Source organism: Eleutherodactylus coqui, chromosome 4 (assembly GCF_035609145.1).
Source record: "Eleutherodactylus coqui strain aEleCoq1 chromosome 4, aEleCoq1.hap1, whole genome shotgun sequence".
Lineage (NCBI taxonomy): Eukaryota > Metazoa > Chordata > Amphibia > Anura > Eleutherodactylidae > Eleutherodactylus > Eleutherodactylus coqui.
The window spans coordinates 36,196,564-36,219,319 of NC_089840.1; the positions used below are offsets into that span (position 1 = coordinate 36,196,564).

The window sequence follows — 22,756 nt, forward strand, 5'->3', positions numbered from 1 at the left end:
CTTGTCCTGGTCTGACCGCGGTATCCTTGACCCAAACTAGATATCTGTGATGCTTCAGAGTTTGAGTCAGGAGCCCCGCAATCAGACCGGGACGCATGTCCATATTACGGAGGCTGAAAACCAGTCCTGACCTTATACTGCTCACAGCTGAGGGTTTGTTACAATTATGTCCTGTCTAGACAATTCTCTGTGAGCTGAATAGTGCAGCAGCACAATTTTCTCTCCAGTCTTTTGAGTTTGTTACAATGTATCAATGCAGCTAACATGTATCAGTCTGGATGTTTTCTTTGTCTAGACTGGATACAATTGCTACAATAATAATAATCTTGTATGTCAATTTATTCTGCAGTGCTTAACAACAAACCTCAGCTGTAAGAACTATTAGGCTCTCACTGTGTAGATGTGAACAAGAATGATAATATTCACTCACTGCAAGCAGAGATCTTGAGAATGCTGAGGAATTGATAAACATACAAAGTTCCACTTTTTACTTGTTTTTCTATTTTTTTTTTTTTACAACCCAATTTATCTTTTGTCATTTTAATAAAATGTATTCATATTGTAAATATGAGGACTCTTTAACTCTTTATCTGCTGATTATTTGCTGAAATCCACCAAATTCTGTGCTCAGGTGACCATGGGCAACCTTCGCTGTGGGATTGACGTTGTGGGCGACTGTTATTTGGGTTGTGCCACTTGTGTATGTCACTTGCAGCGCTGATACAAATCTATGACAAGGCATGGCCTGAGATGCAGCAGAGTTTGTTACAATGTATCATCTGGTAACATGCTGACAACGTGAAATCCACGTGGGATGATGAGGTTTCCTATTCAATGGCATGTTGTAGCAACTATGGCTTACATTTTCACCTCCATTTTTCTGATTTACTTATTTTTTCCATTGATGCATGCATTTCTCGCTACTTGGAATATAGAGAATAATGAAGACCGGAGCGCGGATTTCACTTATCCACAGACGAACCGCTAGTCATCATACAAAAGATGCCTTGTGCTTGGGGCGCTGTGACCGCTTTCACTAGGAGTGGTAGTGAGAACAGACGGGCAGCCGTCACCTGTGTATTAGGCACACAGAGCGGAGCTGTTGTCCATCCGTCTGTCCTGTGGCTGTGATGCATTGTCCATTGTCAGTGAATTCACACTAGTGTTTGTGCTCAGAGCAGGGGTTTCCGGGTCCAGTCATTGTTCCCTAAAGTTCTGGAGTTTGAGTTGGGGCCAGAGGGGCTCGTCCTTTAGATTGGAGGCGCGGGTGACCCTTCTGCAGAACACTGGAAGCTGGAAAACAAGAGAGCAGAGGTCGTATTATCATATAGACCTCTCAAGAGTAGGGTGACTGGGCAGTAGGGTGACTTACCAGTATACAACACTGTCAACTGAAACCATCACGAAGGGTTCACCCCAAAAGATAAAACATCTAGAACGTTCTCCAGCTGTTGGAAAACTCCAAATACCGTCAGGACTTGACAGCCACAAGCTATCAGGACATGCTGGAAACTGTAGTTTCCCAATAGCTGGAGAGTCACAGGCTGCTGACCACTGATCTAGAACAAGATGGTCTGCGGCTGTCAGGGCATGCTGGGAGTTATGGTTTCTCAACAGCTGGTAAGTCAAACATTGCAGACCACCGATGTAGAACATGATGTCCACATTAAAGGGGTTGTCTGCTCACCTAAGAAGTTGCCTTAAAGTCTCCAACAATGCTATTAGTCCTGCTATTCATAGGAAATAGGTTGAAATTTGAGTAGTAATGCTGCTCTGACTACAATTACATGATCCGTAACATCCGCGTGGCTGCGACGGCACGACATTTTGTCTGCCGATCATGTGGGCTACTCTCCAGGTAGCCCTGACCCCTTAGATGGAGTGAGCTCACATGGGTGAGGAATATACTGAGCGTTTGAAGAAATGGCCATCCAGCTCCCTCTGTTTAACCCTTTAATGGTGGACCCATTTTAGGCCTTAATAACCAACCAATATTAGTTTTTTTTTCATTGTCGCATTTCTAGAGCCAGAATTTCTTTATTTTTCTGTAGACCTGCAGACATCCTTCAGCATGCAGATTAAGGGTGGATTCAGAGGACCGTATATCGGCTCGGTTTTCACGCCGAGCCGATATACGGTATCCTCATTCGCAGGGGGGGGGGATGGAAGAGCCAGGAGCAGGAACTGAGCTCCCGCCCCCTCTCTGCCTCCTCTCCGCCCCTCTGCACTATTTGCAATGAAAGGAGGCGGGACGAGGGTGGGGATAGGTTCCGAGAATTAGCCCGCCCCGTCCCGCCTCTCCTCATTGCAAATAGTGCAGAGGGGCGGAGAGAAGGCAGAGAGGGGGCGGGAGCTCAGTTTCTGCTCCCGGCTCTTCCAGCCTCCCCCCCCCCCCCCTGCAGAGACGACTTATATCGGCTGGGCGTGAAAACCGAGACGATATACACTACCGTTCAAAAGTTTGGGGTCACATTGAAATGTCCTTATTTTTGAAGGAAAAGCACTGTACTTTTCAATGAAGATAACTTTAAACTAGTCCTAACTTTAAACAAATGCACTCTATACATTGCTAATGTGGTAAATGACTATTCTAGCTGCAAATGCCTGGTTTTTTGTGCAATATCTACAAAGGTGAATAGAGGCCCATTTCCAGCAACTATCACTCCAGTGTTCTAATGGTACAATGTGTTTGCTCATTGGCTCAGAAGGCTAATTGATGATTAGAAAACCCTTGTGCAATCATGTTCACACATCTGAAAACAGTCTAGCTCGTTACAGAAGCTACAAAACTGACCTTCCTGTGAGCAGATTGAGTTTCTGGAGCATCACATTTGTGGGGTCAATTAAACGCTCAAAATGGCCAGAAAAAGAGAACTTTCATCTGAAACTCGACAGTCTATTCTTGTTCTTAGAAATGAAGGCTATTCCATGCGAGAAATTGCTAAGAAATTGAAGATTTCCTACAACGGTGTGTACTACTCCCTTCAGAGGACAGCACAAACAGGCTCTAACCAGAGTAGAAAAAGAAGTGGGAGGCCGCGTTGCAATACTAAGCAAGAAGATAAGCACATTAGAGTCTCTAGTTTGAGAAACAGACGCCTCACAGGTACCCAACTGGCATCTTCATTAAATAGTACCTGCAAAACACCAGTGTCAACATCTACAGTGAAGAGGCGGCGGCGGGATTTTGGGCTTCAGGGCAGAGTGGCAAAGAAAAAGCCATATCTGAGACTGGCCAATAAAAGAAAAAGATTAAGATGGGCAAAAGAACACAGACATTGGACAGAGGAAGACTGGAAAAAAGTGTTGTGGACGGATGAATCCAAGTTTGAGGTGTTTGGATCACAAAGAAGAACGTTTGTGAGACGCAGAACAAATGAAAAGATGCTGGAAGAATGCCTGACGCCATCTGTTAAGCATGGTGGAGGTAATGTGATGGTCTGGGGTTGCTTTGGTGCGGGTAAGGTGGGAGATTTGTACAGGGTAAAAGGGATTCTGAATAAGGAAGGCTATCACTCCATTTTGCAACGCCATGCCATACCAGTGGACAGCGCTTGATTGGAACCAATTTCATCCTACAACAGGACAATGACCCTAAACACACCTCCAAATTGTGCAAGAACTATTTACAGCAGAAGCAGGCAGCTGGTATTCTATCGGTAATGGAGTGGCCAGCGCAGTCACCAGATCTGAACCCCATTGAGCTGTTGTGGGAGCAGCTTGACCGTATGGTACGCCAGAAGTGCCCATCCAACCAATCCAACTTGTGGGAGATGCTTCTAGAAGCGTGGGGTGCAATTTCTCAAGCTTACCTCAACAAATTAACAGCTAGAATGTCAAAGGTGTGCAATGCTGTAATTGCTGCAAAAGGAGGATTCTTTGACGAAAGCAAAGTTTGATGTAAAAACAATGTTATTTCAAATACAAATCATTATTTCTAACCTTGTCAATGTCTTGGCTCTATTTTCTATTCATTTCACAACGCATGGTGGTGAATAAGTGTGACTTTTCATGGAAAACACAAAATTGTTTGGGTGACCCCAAACTTTTGAACAGTAGTGTACATTCGTCTGAATCCACCCTAAATAATATAACAATTCTAGTGATACCAAGTTTATACAGTTTTTTTGTTTTGCTATTTTTGTGCACTAAAAACAGGGTTTTTTTTTATTAAAGATTTTCTTTTGTGTCACCGCATTCCAAGAACATTTTTATTTTTTCATTGATGAAGCTCTATGAGGGCTTGTTGTTTGCGCAATGAGTTCTAGTCTACATTTATCTCATTTTGATCTCTTTTTATTATGTTTGTTCTAGAGGCAAGATTACCAAATACTGCAATTCTGCAGCAATTTTAAATTTTTTACAGTATAAGGGTGAAGTCACACGAACGTATATCGGCTCGGTTTTCACACCGAGCCGATATACGTTGTCCTCGTGTGCAGGGGGGGGGAGGATGGAAGAGCCAGGAGCAGGAACTGAGCTCCCGCCCCCCTCTCTGCCTCCTCTCCGCCCCTCTGCACTATTTGCAATGGGGAGAGGCGGAACGGGGGCGGGGCTAATTCTCGGAACTTAGCCCCGCCCCGCCTCTTCCCATTACAAATAGTGCAGAGGGGCGGAGAGGGGGCCGGGAGCTCAGTTCCTGCTCCTGGCTCTTCCACCCTACCCCCCCCCCCCCTGCACACGAGGACAACGTATATCGGCTCGGCGTGAAAACCGAGCCGATATACGTTCGTGTGACTTCACCCTAAGGGTGCAGTGCTCTGAGCTCCCGCCCCCTCTCTGCCTCCTCTCCACCCCCCTGCACTATTTTCCAATGAGGAAAGGCAGGATGGGGGTGGAGCTAATTCCTGGAACTTAGCCCCGTCCCCGTTCTGCCTCCTCTCATTGCAAATAGTGCAGAGGGGCGGAGAGGGGGTGGAGCTCAGAGAACTGCTCCTGGCTCTTCCAGCCACCTCCCCCTGCAAAGAGAGACGCTGTATATCGGCTGGGCGTGAAAACCGAGCCGATATACGGTCGTCTGAATGCACCCTTAAATTAATTCTGTTGGTCAGTATGATTACGTCAGTACTAAATTTATATAGTTTTTAAAAAAATATTTTGCTACTTTTTCCAACTTTTTTTTTTTTAAATGATGTGTTTTTTTTTTTGTATGATTGTATTCAAAGACCCCTTTAAAAAAATTTTCACCAACGGTGCAGTGTGAAGGTTTTTTTTGTGGGGTGAGCTGTACTTTTTAATGATACCATTTGGTGATTCACATGACTGTTTTAGAGTCCACTGTGTGGCTTAAATAATGTACTTAACATTTCACATGGGACATTACGAATGTGCAGATACCAAAATTTGTGATGTTTGTTTTTTATATAGTAAGTGGTAAAAGGTGGGGTTATGCTTTTATTTAATTTTATTCTTTATTTTTTTTTTTTTTTTTTTTTAATGCTTTTTAAAATTTTTATATTTGACCTACTAGAGTACTTGGATGTCACAACATTTGATCGTTTCTATAATACACTACAGAACTTGCAGTATTGCAGTGTATTACATGGTCCTATGAGGCTTCGCTTCCACTGTAGATGGCAGACCCAGGGACCATCATCAAATCTCTGGGTGCCGTGGCAACCCATTGCAACCTCATGAGGACATTGCAGGGGGTCTGATGGGTGACAGAAGAAGACCTCTCCCTCTGTAAGCCTTTAACATGCTGCGGGTGCTTTGACTGTGGCATGTAAAGGGTTAAACAGTGGGGATTGGCAGACTCTCCAGTTCCTGCTATTAGACCCTGAGCCTGGCCGTCTGAAGACAGCTATGTCCCCCTCCTACTGGCACGACAGACCCGCATTGTTATTCTAATGCAGTGTTGCAAAAAGGTGTATGCATCAGAATAAAGCTTCTTAACAACCGCCAGAGAAAAGTGCATGGGTTGTTGATAAGAGAGCAAGGCTATCCGGAGAGTAGCCCCTCTGATTGGCAGATGGAGCATTATGCTATTGCAGCAGCGCTGGATGTTAAAATCATGTTAGCGTGGTCAGAGCAGCGTTAATACTAAGTTTTAACCTGCTGCCTATAAATGACGGGCTGCACTGCTGGAGTCCTGGATTTTGGGCACTTTCATTGGTGTTGCCTTCCCTCCCCCATCCCCCCTCCCTCCTCAGTAGAACACAAATATTAGATGGCACTTATGCAGAGGCACAGGCTGCACATATGGCGAGTCCTCCTCTGTTGCAGAGTATCAAATGGTTCCACGAACTGGAAGGATCTGTGGGGCTCAGAAGCTTATGGTCAGACGTTTGTTGTGTTACCAGGTGCTGCCAGTAGAGAGCAGCATCACTTGTTATCTTTTTGCAGCCTTCTCAAAAGCAGCACAAGATAGTGACAATCACACTGATTACAGTGATGTGTATATCTGTGCAGTAGTTTGGGAGAAACTTGCATTTTCTCAGTAGCAGCAACAGACAAAGAACTACAAAAAATAGTCAATGAGATTCATGAGCTAGTCACACCCACCCTGCCCTCCAGTCACTGATTGACTGCAGTCTGCCTATTACTATGCATGGAGAGAGAGATGTGGCTAGTGGGTGGGGCTAGCTGCAGCTACTGCATACCAAGGACTACTTCCTGTAATCCCCTATATCCGTCTGCTACCAATAAAATGCAAGTTTCTCCCAAAGTACTGCACAGATGCATACTGCAGACAGTAATCGGCGTGACTGTCATTACCTTGTGCTGCTCTCCGAGAGGGCAGCAAAGAGATGTCGACAAAGTCTCTTTAATCACATGAAGATGACAGATCTGATTGCTCAGGCCCATACACATTAGATGAATGTTGGATCTCTCTGATGAGCTGCTATGTAAAGCTCTACATGCACCTTCAGCAGATGTTGGACAAATGATTGTTAGTCCAACAGCTGTTTTCACCGGCTCCCCCCATACACATAAATGTTCGACTCAGCTGAGTGTTCATGTATTGACGAATTTAAGATTGAGCCTGACACCGCTGGAAACAAGCGGACAGGGTATTACAATTCAACATCCCCGATCCTTCTTTCCAATGACATCATGTATTGGAGGAAGGTTGAGCCCCCTCCCCCCCCCCCCCCCCCCATGCACATTAGAGAGTCGTCCAGCCCTTAACCGTACCTGTGTACACCCACCAGCCATCTGATGTGTATGGCCGATGTTAGTCTGTTATATGGGTCTTCAGCAGCAATAAGAGATGTCATGTCTTCACAGGGGAAAAGGTCATGAGGGTTAGGGTGCTGGCGCTGTCACTGTTATGGGGGTACTGTGGCTGGTACTGTTATGGGGAATTGTCTCCGTCACTGTTATAAGGGCGCTTTAGCTGACATTGTTATAGGGGCATCAGTGATTGTCCCTGTTATGGAGGTATTCTGGCTGTTATTCTTATAGGGGCTCTGTGTCTGACACTTATGAGGGCACTGTGGCTGGCACTGTTATGGGGCACTCTGGCTGGCACTGTTATGGGGGCTCTGTATTTGTCACCGTTATGAGGGCACTATGACACTGATATGGAGTGACTGTTATTGTCACTTTGTCCAGAGATGATCAAACCACAGGGTTATATTTGTACTGTCTGATTGGTCAGTGCTTCGTGATATCATTTAGGCCAGGCTCACGTGACCCTGTTTACAGCGTGCTGCGCGCGAGCATGCAGCAAGTACGTAATGACAATGCAGACTTGCTGCGTGCCACCAATCCCCATGCATCTTGGCGTGAACGTACACTAAATAGAACTTAATAGCTGCATTTATTTATTTTTTTTTGTGCGCGTATTTCATACGGCGCGTGTGAGCGGCACAATTAAACTATATGGGGGATGGCTATTGTGTATTATGCACGCGAAAACTGTGCTGGTAATATGCATTGAGCATACGGTCGTGTGAGTCTGGCCTTACTGATTTCCAGTATTACACATTGCTTACAACCCCCTCCCCCGACACACATGCCAGTCAATCCCACAACGTGTAGTATTACTGCAGCGGTCACATGATCCTCCACGCTGGCGACATGTTAGATGATGCAACATGCAGACACATCAGCTGTGATGCACACCATCATGCTACCATACAGGAAGATCATCTCCATGTGTAATGCACGGCCCACTATACTTTCTCTTCTGAGCCCCATTGGCTGACATTAGCGCCCCCTGCAGCATTCTGGAAATGTATCCATTCGGATTTTCCCCTCTTCCCTGCATAACAAAGTAATGATTGCATTGGCTCTAAAAATATATATCTGGTAGACCCAAATAAGCTAATATTTTTGCATTTATTTTGAGGGTAGAGCATGACGCGATACTTTCCAGGGTTCAGCAGCAAATGAGCAGCTTCTAGGGTGCAGTCACTGATCCTGATCCCCCCCCCCCCTCCCCCCGCCAAACAAAAAACTGGGGGTCTGAGCAAATTCTGGTCCCAAAAATGTTCCAGTGTTTCCTGAAATGACCAAAACGCACCAACTGCAGTATGCCAAGGAGATTCGCTACTGTGCGGTAAAATACTAATTCTAACTATTCCTAAAAGGAGAGCGGAGGATCAGGACCACCAAACTGCCAGCTGCACCCAGGGATCTAAGGACGGGCATGGACCCATGTATGTCTAGTAAGGTGCCCCTGTACAACAATGTAGTGGCCAGACGTCTATGTTGCTGGCCTCTCCATAAGTGTCATACATGTAATGTCTTTTGCAGGTGCGCCGTGCAAAAGTGTCTTGTCATTCTGTTATGTATAATGTACAGCTGCAGCAAATGAGGAGTCAAGTGTTTGCAAGAGACTGGGAGATGCTTGCAATGTATCAATTTGTCTCGTCACGTGTTGTGAGTGAACACATAAGTATGAGTGTTTTGGGTGTGATGGAGGCCCATTTTTCATTCCACTGCTTCTGGGTTCCTGAGAGTGCCAGCCACATGGGGGTACTTTCAACCCCCATGTGGTGAAGAATGGAGGAGGAAGAGCAGTTCCCAAATATCTGTATGCCAGTTACCGTGGAGTGGTGACCCCCCAAAAGAGAGAGAGCGTGTTGGTGGTGAGTTAAGGCCAAATCCCCGTGCAGAGGTACTCTCCTATTGCTTTTCCTATGCAGCCATTCTGTACCTGGAGCCAACCGCGTAGAGGTACTTAAATCCTGTCTTTCCTACACGGCTGTCCTGTGCCTAGGGATCACCGTGTAGAGCTACTATAATATTGTTTTTCCTGCACATCCGTGTTTTGTAAATTGTGCCTTATAACCAGTTTCATGCTAAGTAAAGTTTTGCCAGGCCCTGACCATTCCCAGGGACCTGAGGTACATTACTCCAGTCTGTGGCTCAATTATTTACCACCGAGGGTCTTTCCGGTGGGTAACGGAACGGTGGCATCACCCGTGACAACCCCTATACTTGTTCGCAAAGTTATTGGGCATCCGGAAGAGGCCCAGCGCTGCCTAGGTCAAGGCTACATGCGTCCCTCTGGGAGGGAGTGTGGTAAGTGCCACCATGACCAGTGTCCATCTTGCCCTCCCAGCTCCTCAACGTATGCCCTGCGTCCTGGGTCACCTAATGGGACACTGCACAGACACATCCTTCCATTCCCAGCTGCTATGCCACACGCAGGTTAGACAGAGAAGCACATAGACACACTCCCCATGAATGGGCAGGCAGGGTGGTACTTACAGGATGTGCCCATACCAGCTGCCTCGCCCCCTCTCACTTCATATACTCCCCCTCGCTCACATAATCCATAAAGGAACCAGGCAGCTCCGCAAAGTCCTCTAGAATGAGGCTAGTGGAGTCCTCACCCGGATTGCCACTCTCAGGCTGAGAGCCCCTGATGCCCGCTGGCAAGTGAGGAAGGGATGCAGGTACATTCTGTAGGGCTGGAGCAGCCTGTATATGGTCAATCATCGGTCCTATATCACCCACAGGCTCTGACGATGGCCCCAGGACATGGTAGAGACTGGGCAGCCGGATGTCGAAGCGGAGGCCAAACTTGGCAAAGAGCTTGTCGTTGAGCGCATAGAGTTTCTGAGAGATATCAAAGCCAAGAAGTGCAGAGAAGAGGTGGGTGATGTACTTCTCCCGCGCCAAGAGGAGATACAGCTTTTTCCGGGGCCAGCTGATATAGGTGCTGTCTGTCTCCGCTGTCAGAGTCACCTGGTGGAAAATACAGGAATTATCTGAGGCTTATACTACAGCTCCTATAATCTTCATTAGCACTGAGAGCTCCTCAGGGGTGGAACTAGAATCCATAGACCAAACCCCCTAGTGGTTACAGTAATGCAATTTACACATAGGTTCATTTATGGTCCACACGGAATGAGGCCTCTCTATAATGAGCTGTCATCCACATTATATAGACAGTGACAACCCCCTTCTATATGATGTCTGTAAGGTTGTCACAGCCCCCCCCCCCTCCCCCATGCCCCCACACTACTGACATCACTGAATCTTTATTTTAAGTTTCAACTTGAAACTATATAATTTAAGGAAAACACCACCTAAAGTATTTGTTGCATGCTCCTCACCTGGAATGTTCCTTCTTCTGAGGGCCTAAGAGATTCCCACTCTGGAGAATCCAGGAACTGGTATGGGAAAATATAGTGTAAGAACTGACCGTCCAGGCTCACCTTCACCCTGTAACACAGGTAGACCATAGGCAATTTAGAGGGGTACAGCAATGTTTTGCAGATCTCTAGAGAGGTCAGTTGTATAATAATCTGCAGGTTATATCACTATATATCTGTCAGCTGGTAGAAGGAATGGAGCAATGCTCTGCAGATATCTATAAGTCATTGATGTAATAATCTGCAGAATATATACGTATATATTTGTGCAGAGGTAGAACAACACACTGCATATTTTTAGGGAGGTCAGTCATCATCATAGAAGCACCACTTTTCTATCTGACCACTTGGTCTCCTTGGCGTCAGCTGTGGCATTAGTAGTAGTCCTGTCATGTGACCACACTGGGCACCCACCTTCCAGAGATGAGAAGAGACAGCCGGTCAATAGCGGTCTTGCCCTCCAGGGCGTAGCTCTGGTCAGTGTTCAGTGAATGGACCTGCATGCCACTGCAGTGAGCGATCTCCTTGAAGATGGGCAGGGGCACCTGCAGTGGTTGGTATATGGTCTCATACAGGGCATCATAGTCCTTCCCATAAGATTCTCTGCGTAGTCGAAAGAGGAGATGAGCGATCTGGATGAGGCAGACCACCGCCAACAATACATTCCAGACCACAACGTCCACCCCGCAGCTCCACAACAAGCCCCAAATCATCATGCAGATGAAACCAATGGACAATAGTACAAAGATGTAGATGCAGCCAAAGATTCCGCTGCCACCCATGAATGCCAGCAAGAGAATGAGGCTGGCCAGGTGGAACAAGCTACCCTCCATGGAGGGCTTCCACCCCACACACTGGGGAGCATAGAAAAGGTGGTCCAACACCGAAGTAGAGGCCGACATGTTTCCTCCACCTGCAAAGACACAGAAGATGAGAGTCACCATGATGACGCATTCTGTCACTTGAGGATGCAGGGAGTGCCCCCTAGTGGTGACTGCAGGTAGCAGAATATTATCATGTAACTCTATGGTTGTGTGAATGGAAGCAGAGGAGCACCAATCATTATTAAGATATAACATTACAGCAATATTATATTTGTATATTTGTCTAAGCTGTCAATGAGGTTGAGGCCCATTCTGAGTTTTGCTGGGGGGGTGGACACTATGATGTCTGGACCACAGGCTAGATATCACAGCACTGTCCATGGAAAGAAGAAGTAGGCTGCAGTACACAACGTATCACCTCAGGTGGAAGGCTTCAATATGTCCGCATGCTCTGTAACGGATCCTGACCATGGATCCCCAAACCGATCAGCCAAAACTAGAAAGTTGAGCAGCAGACGGGTGCAAGTAACATCATCTTCTTAATTAAATCAACATAGTGACAAAGTTTCGACTGTAATACACAAGTCGTGACAAAGGCTGTGTATTACAGCTGAAATGTTGTCACTATGTGGATTTAATAAAGAAGATGATGTTACTTGCACCCGTCTGCTGCTCAGATCTCACAGCACTGATGGGCCAACTCCAAGACCATTTCATAGTGTTGCCTTACCAATACTGTCATTTCTAAGGATACCCATACATCGCCCAACACCCTCATATACATACCATAAATGTGTAGCCCAAGTATGTGTTCTGAATTGTAGGGAGGAAAGAAAGCTGCTGCCACGCACTTCTGTTCCCTGCAGACCCCTCTGGCAGCAGTTCTTCTCTCGAGAACAAAAAGTTCAGATAGTTGAAATCTAATTGTCTGATCTTTATGTCCCCCGACATCTGCTGCCGGGATACCCCTGTACACATCAGAGACTAGGCAGATCTGCATCTAATATACAGCCACCCTAAGGGCGCATTCAGACGACCGTATATCGGCCGCGTATTCACGCTGGCCAATATACGGCGTCCCTCTCTGCAGGGGAAGGAGGCTGGAAGAGCCGGGAGCAGTGCTCTGAGCTCCCGCCCCCTCTCTGCCTCCTCTCCACCCCCCTGCACTATTTTCGATGAGGAGAGGCGGGTCTGGGGTGGAGCTAATTCACAGAACTTAGCCCTGCCCACGTCCCGCCTCCTCTCATTGCAAATAGTGCAGAGGGCAGAGAGGGGGTGGAGAGGCGGCAGAAAGGGGGCGGGAGCTCAGAGCACTGCTCCTGGCTCTTCCAGCCTCCTCCCCCTGTAGAGAGAGATGCCGTATATCGGCCGGCGTGAATACCCGGCCGATATATGGTCGTCTGAATGCGCCCTAAGGCTAATTTCACACGGGTGAGTGCGATATTGGGCTGTGAAACTCAGACCCCCACCAATCAACTATTGATGACCTATCATTAGAATAAGTCTTCAATGCTGCAAGGGGTTAACTGTCTGGAATACTCATTTAGGAGACAGGGAAAATGGCAACAATTTTGTTTGTGTGTAGATAACGTGACTAACCAGAGATTGATGTACACCCAGATCTTTACAATGCTTTTGTAACATTGTTTAGCTTCATGTCTTCCCATAACCTGTCTTGAGGCACTCTTCAAACTAACCATTCTTTCTTTTGAAGAATATATTTGTCAGTAACCAGGTTTTGTGTGTCTTTATTTAATGGGCAAAGCACATATGAATCCCACACTTCCAATCCCAGCTCTTTAAAATTTTAAGGGCTGGGCATGAGTTATAATGATATAACTCTATAATGTTATATAGTGATAACAATCAGGGTACATTTTTTGTAATCAGTGCAGAAATCCAGCTAATTGCAAAGGGTTCACTTACTTATTTTCTACTATATTTTACTGTACTGACTTTTCAGCTTATAGCACTGACTTATCTCTTAGAACTAACTGATCCCATAGAACTGACATATCTTATAGCACTGATTTATTATTTCTTGCACTGACTTATCATCCCCCGGCTCTGACCTATTCTATCAGGAGCCTAAACACATCATAGTAATGACTTATTTTACTTATTTTGACTTGACACATTTTCTTCAGGTTGTTTCTGTGATGTTAGGGGTCATTTAGACGAGCCGCACAGTCAGGCCTTATTCACACGACCGTATATACGCAGCTATTAAGCGGCATCCAAATATCGGGCAAAAATCGCGACCATCTCAAGCATTGGATTACAATGTATTCAGATGAACGATTTTTGGCGGCGTAAAAAAAATGTCACCATTTTCGGTCACCGATTTTTATATGCTGCGTCAAAAGATAGGTCTAGTCCTACCTTTTCCTGAGATACTTTGGAAGTTTCCATAGACTTCCAGCTGTGTTCAATGCCAGGAAAGGAAGACGGTTGGTTCTATTAAAACACTAGTAGTCATTCGGAGGATTTCTGCTGATAGAGGGATTTCCACAATGCAGCGTATTTTTTTGCCGATGGGCAGAAGCCGCCGTGTGAATGGCAGAAAATATGCGGCTAAAGTTTGGGACTCGATTGTGGCAATTCTTCATTCATGCGATTTTACGGTGCGTACAAGCGCCTGTAAAAATGCATACAGTGAAAGAGGACTCAGAGTTCGCTCGGGCAGCCTATTTATACGGGAGATACATTGTTGCTTTGTTCAAACGAGAAATCGTTCAGTCGTTCTCAATCGCTGTATTTGTGAATGAAAACGACTGAATGATCACTAATATCTAAAGTGAGCGATACGTGAATGAGCCAACGGTGATTTTTAGTCTAGCATAAAATGAACAGAGAATGAAAAGTGAATGATTTATTGATCGTCGTTTGGTCGTTGGCTATGTTTAGACTGTATGATTATCGTTCACTTTCGCTCGTTTGAAGGATTATTTGAATGATCATTCCGTGTAAGAGGGACTTAACTTGGCATGATATTGTCAGAGGTATACAATGTGTCGGAGCGTCTGAGAGATGACAGAATAAATGGCAGCAGGATCTGTGAAAAGTCTTTATAATGCAGATTTATAATCGCCGGATTTGGGAGGATAATTCCTGCAGATCTTCTAATACTCGCTGTAAATAAGGGACTGAATTCAGCAGCTTCTGTTAGGAAAGCCTCCATAAGCTGCTCAGACAGATCATTGCCAGTTGCACCATGCTGGCACCAGGTATAGATGAGGGCACAAGCGGGTGCAATGTATAAGGCCGGCTTCACACGGGCGTATTTGTGCGTGCAATATGTAAAGAATAGAATGCATTGATGTCAGTGGGTTCTTCACATTTCCATGATTTGGAGCATGCATTTCGGTTGCACAAAAAAAATAGAACATGCTCTATCCTTCTGTGTATTTGTGCACCAATGGACTCCATAGAAGTCAATGGAATTGCGCAAATGCACACGCAACACACAGGAGATGCGCAAAACGCTGCGTAATTCGGATAAAAAAAACATATCTGGAACACATTACACAAATTAGCCATTTCAATCGGATGCGTGTGATAGCACCCTCCTACAGCCTTACATCCTACTGGTACCCAAACAATCTCCCGTCATTCCCAATTCCTGGGATTGTATCACCTATAAGGTGATTGGCAATGACTTCATAGAGTGTAGGACAATTCTCATACTAGGCAGCTATCTCTCTACTGGTGCATTGTAACAAACCATCAGCTATGAGACATGAGGTCCGGACAGGTTTTCAGCCTCTCAGTGTAAACAATGACTGTTCCCTTCACTGATAGCAAGCAGAGATATTGAACACAGTGAGGCATTGAAACAGAGTATATTAGAATGTTGCAAAATTCCAGAATACTGCATGAGGCCTATTAATATTGTTACAAAGTGACACTGGAGCTTAAAGCGATAACTCTGTACCTCGTTCATCCACCTGCCTGAATAACATATACCTCTATACTGCTATATGGCAGGATACCCTATAACAACCTCAATACCCTCTTCCCTACTATCTTGCCTGTATAAGTGTCAGTCTTCACTGTCGTTCTGACATTTCATTCATGAACCAGGAAACTCATAATGAACAGATCTTATGGATCCTGTCCACATAGGACAGGGTCCTGTCACAGAGCATGGGATTAGGGAAAAATGCACAATAAAGTCAATATAAAACATAACATATAATCTATGTAGTTATCATCAGTAATGATACAGCATATGTGATCAATGGATGCTCCTGGGTGGAGGGGAGCTGTGACCTGTGGGGGATCCTGGGTGGAGAGGAGCTGTGATCTGTGGGGGCTTCTTGGTAGAGGGAAGCTGTGATCTATGAAAGCTCCTGGGAGAGGAGTTGGAATCCATGGTAGGCCCTTGGAAGACAGGGCAGCTGTGATACATGGGTGCTCCTTGGTGGACGGGAGTTAGGATCTATAGGTGCTTTTGGAGGAACAGGAAAGCTGTGGGGGTTCCTGGGAGGGGAGTTGGACTCTATGGCGGCTCCTGGGAAAAGGGGAGCTGTGATCTATGGGAGCTCCTAGGAGTGGAGTTGGAATCCATGGTAGGCCCTTGGAAGACAGGGCAGCTGTGATTTATGGGTGCTCCTTGGTGGACGGGAGTTAGGATCTATAGGTGCTTTTGGAGGAACAGGAAAGCTGTGGGGGTTCCTGGGAGGGGAGTTGGACTCTATGGTGGCTCCTGGGAAAAGGGGAGCTGTGATCTATGGGAGCTCCTAGGAGTGGAGTTGACATATATGTGTGCTCTTGGTGGAATGGGGAACCTGTGATCTATGGGGGCTCTTGGCAGGAGAGGAGCTGTGATCTTTGGGTTTCTGGGAGAGGAGCTGTGATCTATTTGAGCTCCTGTGAGTAAAGTTGGGGTCTGTGTGGAGAGGAGCTGTGATCCATGGTGGTTCCTGGGAGTGAATTTTGGATCTAAGGGTTCTCTTGGGAGGAAACGGGAAGCTGTGATCTATGGGGTCTCCTGGGGGGAAGACAAGCTGTGACCTATGGGGGCTCCTATGGAAGATCAGGATTTCCAGCAATGCTACGAACCTTGTATACACAGATTGCAGCACCACATGTACAAAAGCTGTGATTTCCTACAATGAATGTCTATCATGTATGATATGTGTAATGTTCTGCCATCGTCATGCAGGAGTAGTGTCACACGTTGCAGCGAGGAGGTGGCGTCTGGTAGAGCGTAATATAGTTTAACATTACACGAAGTGTGACGTATTAAAATGTGTACTAGAAAATGGCGTAATAACTTGCACCAGGTTTATAGCACCTCTCCCACGCTTCCTGTAGGGTTAGTGACTCCTATTTTATATTTAAAGGCCGGGGTCCACCTGTCTCCATGTTATACAGGGGGGTATAAAATATATTCTGCAAAAGGGGTGAAAATTCGGCACACATCACTTGCCTTTCAATATGTTGTTTTGGGGGATTATATTGCAGATGACCCCCAAAGTACCTTCACTGCTAGAACTAGTGAACCGTGGTCTGGAGCCCCTTGAGAACATTCTTACCTGAAGCCTCTTGCTCCATAGATGTTCGACTTCTAACAGACCGTGGGACTGGCGAATGTGAATTACACTGGAAACACTGGGAAGCAGTGACGCCTGGGATCAGCCTCAGTCCAAGGGGCCTCTGATCACCTAGTGAAGAGTTTCCACATCCCGTGGTCTCTGGTCGGACCCTCAGATCCTACTAGTACCCCGCTGAGGGCTCATAGTAGGAGACACTACACACAACGCAGGCAGCCAGGGCTCTGGAATGTCTCTGTACTGGAGACAGCTTGAAGTGACACCCCAGCTGGATGGCCATGTTTGGAGTTGAAATCCAAGAAGGGTTACGCAGAGAGATAGTGAGCAGGCACTCAACATTGCAGAGTCACATAACACAGATTACAGGGTGCCCGGCTTCTGCAGCAACTACTACACTACACCAGTACTGACTCTTAAAGGGACAACAACTCGAAACGCCTATATTTACAGTGCAGCTGGATGAGAATCTGTTGTCCACTGTTATCAGCCAATTCATACTTCTATCGATCAGCTCAATACAACATCAACACGAATCTCCCTCCTCTTCTGGGCTCCAGGCTGATAGGTCTCACTAATAAACTGCAACAAACTGGTGGAAGTAGCCAAAGTTAGATTTTCAGCCTCGAGTTGTAGACAAGAACATTTCCTTTCACTGTCAGCAAGTGTAGATCTTGAAAACAGACAAGAACTGAAACCCAAAGTATATTAGGAAGTTGCAAAACTTTTCATTATACAGTGATTAAAGGAAGTGTATCCTGAACTATTGCAATTTTCACATCAGAGCACACAAGGGACTGGCATTTTTTGTTTTCTGCAGCTCATTTGTCACTTTTGCTGTACAGACAGGGACAGGATGAGCAGAGTCATTTCATTATCATTAGACGGCTGGGCAGTTAATGACAGCTCTATTGTACTGCTGAAAGCAGAATATATGGTAGAATACTAACACTGAACGGTATACAGACAGATAGGCCTCTTCATGCAGCTACCCTGACACTCCCTGGTCTCTAGGGTAGAAGCTATACTCCATTACTTCCAACAGACTGTATGAGTCTTCTAATTGACTCTGATTCATTGCAGCTGCCATACAGCGCACACGCGCTACGGCACTGTCTAAACAGACAAAAGAGGAAGCCTGTGCCTCCAATATGGCCACCAACAGGGAAGATTTACAAGAAATAGTTACATCATTTACACTCATAAGCAATTATGGGCATCTTAAGGTCTTGTTCACATGTCACCCAAATCACTACCATCTGAAGCATTGGTTTTCAATGTATTCGTTCAGATGACTGATTTTTAGCCGTGCATACGCGACCGAAATCGGCGACTGAATTGACACGCTGCCAGAACAGATAGGTCTTGCCCTATCTTTCGACCAATATATGCTGGCGGCTCCCATGGACTCCTATGGGAACTGCAAAAAAAGGGAGGTGGTGGGCGTTTAGCTGCGTCCAGCGCTGCAAAAAGCTTACAAGTGCCTCTATTTAGACATTGGAAGTCATTCTGAAGCTTTATGCCGACCGAGGTGTATTTTTTCGCTACTATGTTGCACCTGGCCGTGTTAATGGATGACAAAACACTAATTGTAGCCATGATTCAATTGCAGGCTTTCTTCATTCACACCATTTTACGGCATGTGCGGGTGACCGTCAAAGCACATACACTCGTGTGAGGGACTGTAGCTGCTGCCCCTTCCCCAGCAGTAAGTCCCCTTGATGACTGTGAATCACAGGTTAAGTACTTGATTAGGTATGTGAGGCTGGTCGGAGGTAAGTGCATGCCCCGGGGCCTGAGACTTCAGTCCGCCAGCCCTGAACTGTTGACTGATTTCTTCCCATACATCTAAATTAGGAGCAAGGCCATAGGAGCAGGTGCAGGGCTGAGCACAGGGAAATGGCATGAGATATTACTCCGTGGTATGTGAGGAACACAGAGGAGAGGCATATGGGGAGAACACAGAGACATGACATGCAGGGAGAGCAGACTGGGGTGGCATAAAGAGTAAAGACATGTCATGCAGTAGAGAGACGGCATGCAGGGCGAACAGAGAAAGGTGGCATAAAGGACGAGCCGACAGAGATCACATGCAGGAGAGCAGAGATGCCAAGCAGGAAGAGTAGAAAGACTATATGCAAATGGCAGATGTCACAATGCCTTGGCAGCACCACCTATTAGAAGGTCGCTTTTCTACAAGTCAACATCTAACCTTTTAACAGGCCTTGTAACATGACTGGCAAGATGGCATGCAGGGAGAGCATAGAAAGGTTGGCACACAAGATAAGCAGGCAGAGGTGATATGCAGAAGAGCAGAAGAGAGAGAGAGAGAGAGAGAGAGAGAGAGAGAGAGAGTATGCAGGAAGGCAAGAGAGGGCATTCAGTGAGGGCACAGAGAAATTCTATGGGACAGCAGAGAGAGAATGCAGGGAGGGGGAAGGGGAAAGGTGGCAAGAGGTTTTTGTATTTCATGTGTGGGAGGAGTTAATCTCTATGTATATACATATAAATATACACTCCTTCAAAAACAATCAGGCACCTAGAAGGAGTTGTCAGAATCAAATGAAATAATCCCTGTGTGATTGTAACGTTGTTATAAGTGATTACAGTATCAGAGCAAAAGGGGCATTTATTGCAGAAAACTGACCACTTGAAGGGAGGCTCTAGTACCCTGTTGTACCGCCTCTAGTTTGGATGCAAGATGTGATACGGGTGGGCATGGAGGCTCTAGTACCCTGTTGTACCGCCTCTAGCTTGGATACCAGATGTGATACGGGCAGGCATGGAGGCTCTAGTACTCTGTTGTACCGCCTCTAGCTTGGATACAAGATGGGATACGAGCGGGCATGGAGGCTCTAGCACCCTGTTGTACTGCCTCTAGCTTGGATACAAGATGGGATACATGAGGTCATTGAGGCTCTAGTACCCTGTTGTATCGCCTCTAGCTTGGATACAAGATGTGATACAGGTGGGTATGGAGGCTCTAGTACCCTGTTGTACCGCCTCTAGCTTGGATACAAGATGGGATACATGAGGTCATTGAGGCTCTAGTAGCCTGTTCTACCGCCTCTAGCTTGGATACAAGATGTGATACAGGTGGGTATGGAGGCTCTAGTACCCTGTTGTACCGCCTCTAGCTTGGATACAAGATGGGATACATGAGGTCATTGAGGCTCTAGTAGCCTGTTCTACCGCCTCTAGCTTGGATACAAGATGTGATACAGGTGGGTATGGAGGCTCTAGTACCCTGTTGTACCGCCTCTAGCTTGGATACAAGTTGTGATACGGGCCGGCATGGAGGCTCTAGTACCCTGTTGGGCCGTCTCTAGCTTGGATACAAGATGTTATACGGGAGGTCATGGAGTCTCTAGTACCCTGTTGTACCGCCTCTAGCTTGGATACAAGATGTGATATGGGCCGGCATGGAGGCTCTAGTACCCTGTTGGGCCGTCTCTAGCTTGGATACAAGATGTTATACGGGAGGTCATGGAGTCTCTAGTACCCTGTTGTACCGCCTCTAGCTTGGATACAAGATGTGATATGGTGGGCATGGAGGCTCTAGTACCCTGCTGTACCACCTCTAGCTTGGATATAAGATGTGATACGGGGGAACATGGAGGCTCTAGCACCCTGTTGTACCACCTCTAGCTTGGATACAAGGTGTGATACGGGCAGGCATGGAGGCTCTCTTACCTTGTTGTACCGCCTCTAGCTTGGATACAAGATGTGATACAGACGGGCATGGAGGCTCTAGTACCCTGTTGTACTGCCTCTAGCTTGGATACAAGAAGTGATATGGATGGGGATGGAGGCTCTAGTACCCTGTTTGGCCACCTATAGCTTAGAGACATACACATTCCATACGGTATCTTCAGCTTTTGGGGCTAAAAACCACCTGGTTGCACTCTATAGCAGTCTAATTTCATCACTCACGATACCACTACAAATGGAGGCAACGGTGGGTGTCAAAGGCCGTACATGTAATGGCACTATGAGACTAATTCTCCTTCACCAAGCGCCTGGAAATGGTTCAGACAGACAAGGGGGTGTAACGATAGCGCCACCTATTTCTAAATGGCGAACAACTAAACAGTTTGAGCTGCTCGTGCTTGTCAGACGATCAGACGCTCCTCTCTACTGGTGGTCTGTCGTGGATGTCCTGACCCCGGTCGCCTTGTGCGCCCCCACTGGTCCCAACACCTCCTAAGTCTGGTCAGAACGGCCCAGGTTGCGGGTAATTTACCGATACGAACATTCAGCTTCTCTCATCCCAATAATGCGCCCCTCTCAGACTCTGGTAACGGGTGAAATCTCTTCTCTGCATCGTAGAGGGTCTAGTGGCCAACAAGCTCTACACAAGAGGAAGAAGGGGTCACTACACACAGGGAGCCTCCGAGAGCCTCTTATAGGCCAAGGGGGAACCATTTTAGTGTCTTAGGTGGCAAGACCGTTCATCTAATCACCACAACTCTCATCATTTACATATCCGCCTGAGATGGAACTAAGAAGAGTTTTGCAGCAAAACTACAACTCCCTCTATGGGCGGGATTTCTTTTGATAGAGTATATATATATATATATATATATGGGGGGGTGTATTGCTGTATGCGCTGCTCACATGATGGAGGGGGCGCAATATCTTGTCGCTTCTGTCAAAGTTGCTGAGTGAGAGCGGACACAGAACAGGATAATGAAGGACATATATAGATCCCACAGAGGAGCCTGATAGGAGTTATCTGCCATGGAGGCATTAATTCATAGCAAGGACCATGGACCCCCAAAATCCCATACATACAATTCATGAAGGACATCTCTCCATAAATGTCCTTTACTGCTGACAGAAAACTGGGTGACAGTCAATATGGCTCTCACCCTGCTTTCCCATACTCCTGAAAGGCGATTCCTAATTATACAGCAACACAATCCCAGTCTCCATGTCACTACTGAACGAGACAGATTTGCCTGTTAGGAATTTGAGAAAGTTGTGTGCCAAGACTTTTTCCAGATCTTTGAATTGATATTTGGCAGAATATTTCCTATTAGAGGAGGCAGCAGGAGAATCAACAGTGAAACTTCCCATCATCCAGCAGGGAAGATGAAGGTGAGATGAAGCCCTGTTCATAATTGCCACATCCTCCGATCATCCACACCCTCCGATTATACCCCCTAATCTGCCCCAAACTTGCTATCCCATTTTTAATTACAGAGTCAGATCCCCCCTGATAGTGGATGATACCATTTCCCAGGAGGCGTCAGATCCGTGACACCCCTACCAGTAATGAGACTTTCCACGTATGATGCCAGCTGGGCATGGTGCCCACAGCTAATGGAGTAAAAGGTTAACTGTTTGTGGCTGGATGTTTATCTGTGAAGAACGGGCAAAATCAACAGCAGAAATTTGAGTGTGAGCTCTTGGAGCGACAGTGTGAAACAGGAGGCTACCACCGCCTTCACTCAACGCCATTACAGCGCGGACTCTTCGTGTATCAAGCTGACGACAGACTGAAATGGAGACATTACCGCCTGATTGGGGGCACCAACTTTTGCAAATTTTCAAACCATCATGTGAGATGAGCAAAGTGTCGCCAAGTAAGAAATGATTAAAGGCGATCGTCTCTGGTGAGATCCTATTCAGTGTGCAAAAATACGTTAAAAATGGCAATGGTGAAGGGATTGGCGAAATACGAATTGGATGTTTGGACTGGTACAATGCCCACAAGCAAGGCAGGAAGCGATGGCAGCCACTGTCCGGTGTGCGGGAGCGGTACATCTCTAAAATCTACCGAAAGCGGTGCAGTAACATAATGATATTCGCCACCACTTTT

General features: G+C 46.3%; 1 protein-coding gene across 2 annotated transcripts; it reads right to left on the reverse strand.

Moving 5' to 3' along the window:
- Window positions 1-473: 473 nt before the first annotated feature.
- On the reverse strand, window positions 474-17,152 carry POPDC2 (popeye domain containing 2). 2 transcript variants are annotated; one of them, XM_066599244.1, is made up of 5 exons: window positions 16,918-17,152; window positions 10,968-11,466; window positions 10,515-10,623; window positions 9,789-10,143; window positions 474-1,293 (listed from the first exon to the last, which is right to left on the reverse strand). In XM_066599244.1, exons 1-5 carry the CDS (start codon window positions 16,934-16,936, stop codon window positions 1,208-1,210), a joined length of 1,068 nt encoding a protein of 355 aa, XP_066455341.1. In that variant the 5' UTR covers window positions 16,937-17,152; the 3' UTR covers window positions 474-1,207. The 2 variants fall into 2 exon arrangements, with proteins under 2 accessions (XP_066455341.1, XP_066455340.1); XM_066599243.1 differs by having other exon boundaries at window positions 1,203-1,293; window positions 9,664-10,143.
- Between the last annotated feature and the right edge of the window lie 5,604 nt (window positions 17,153-22,756).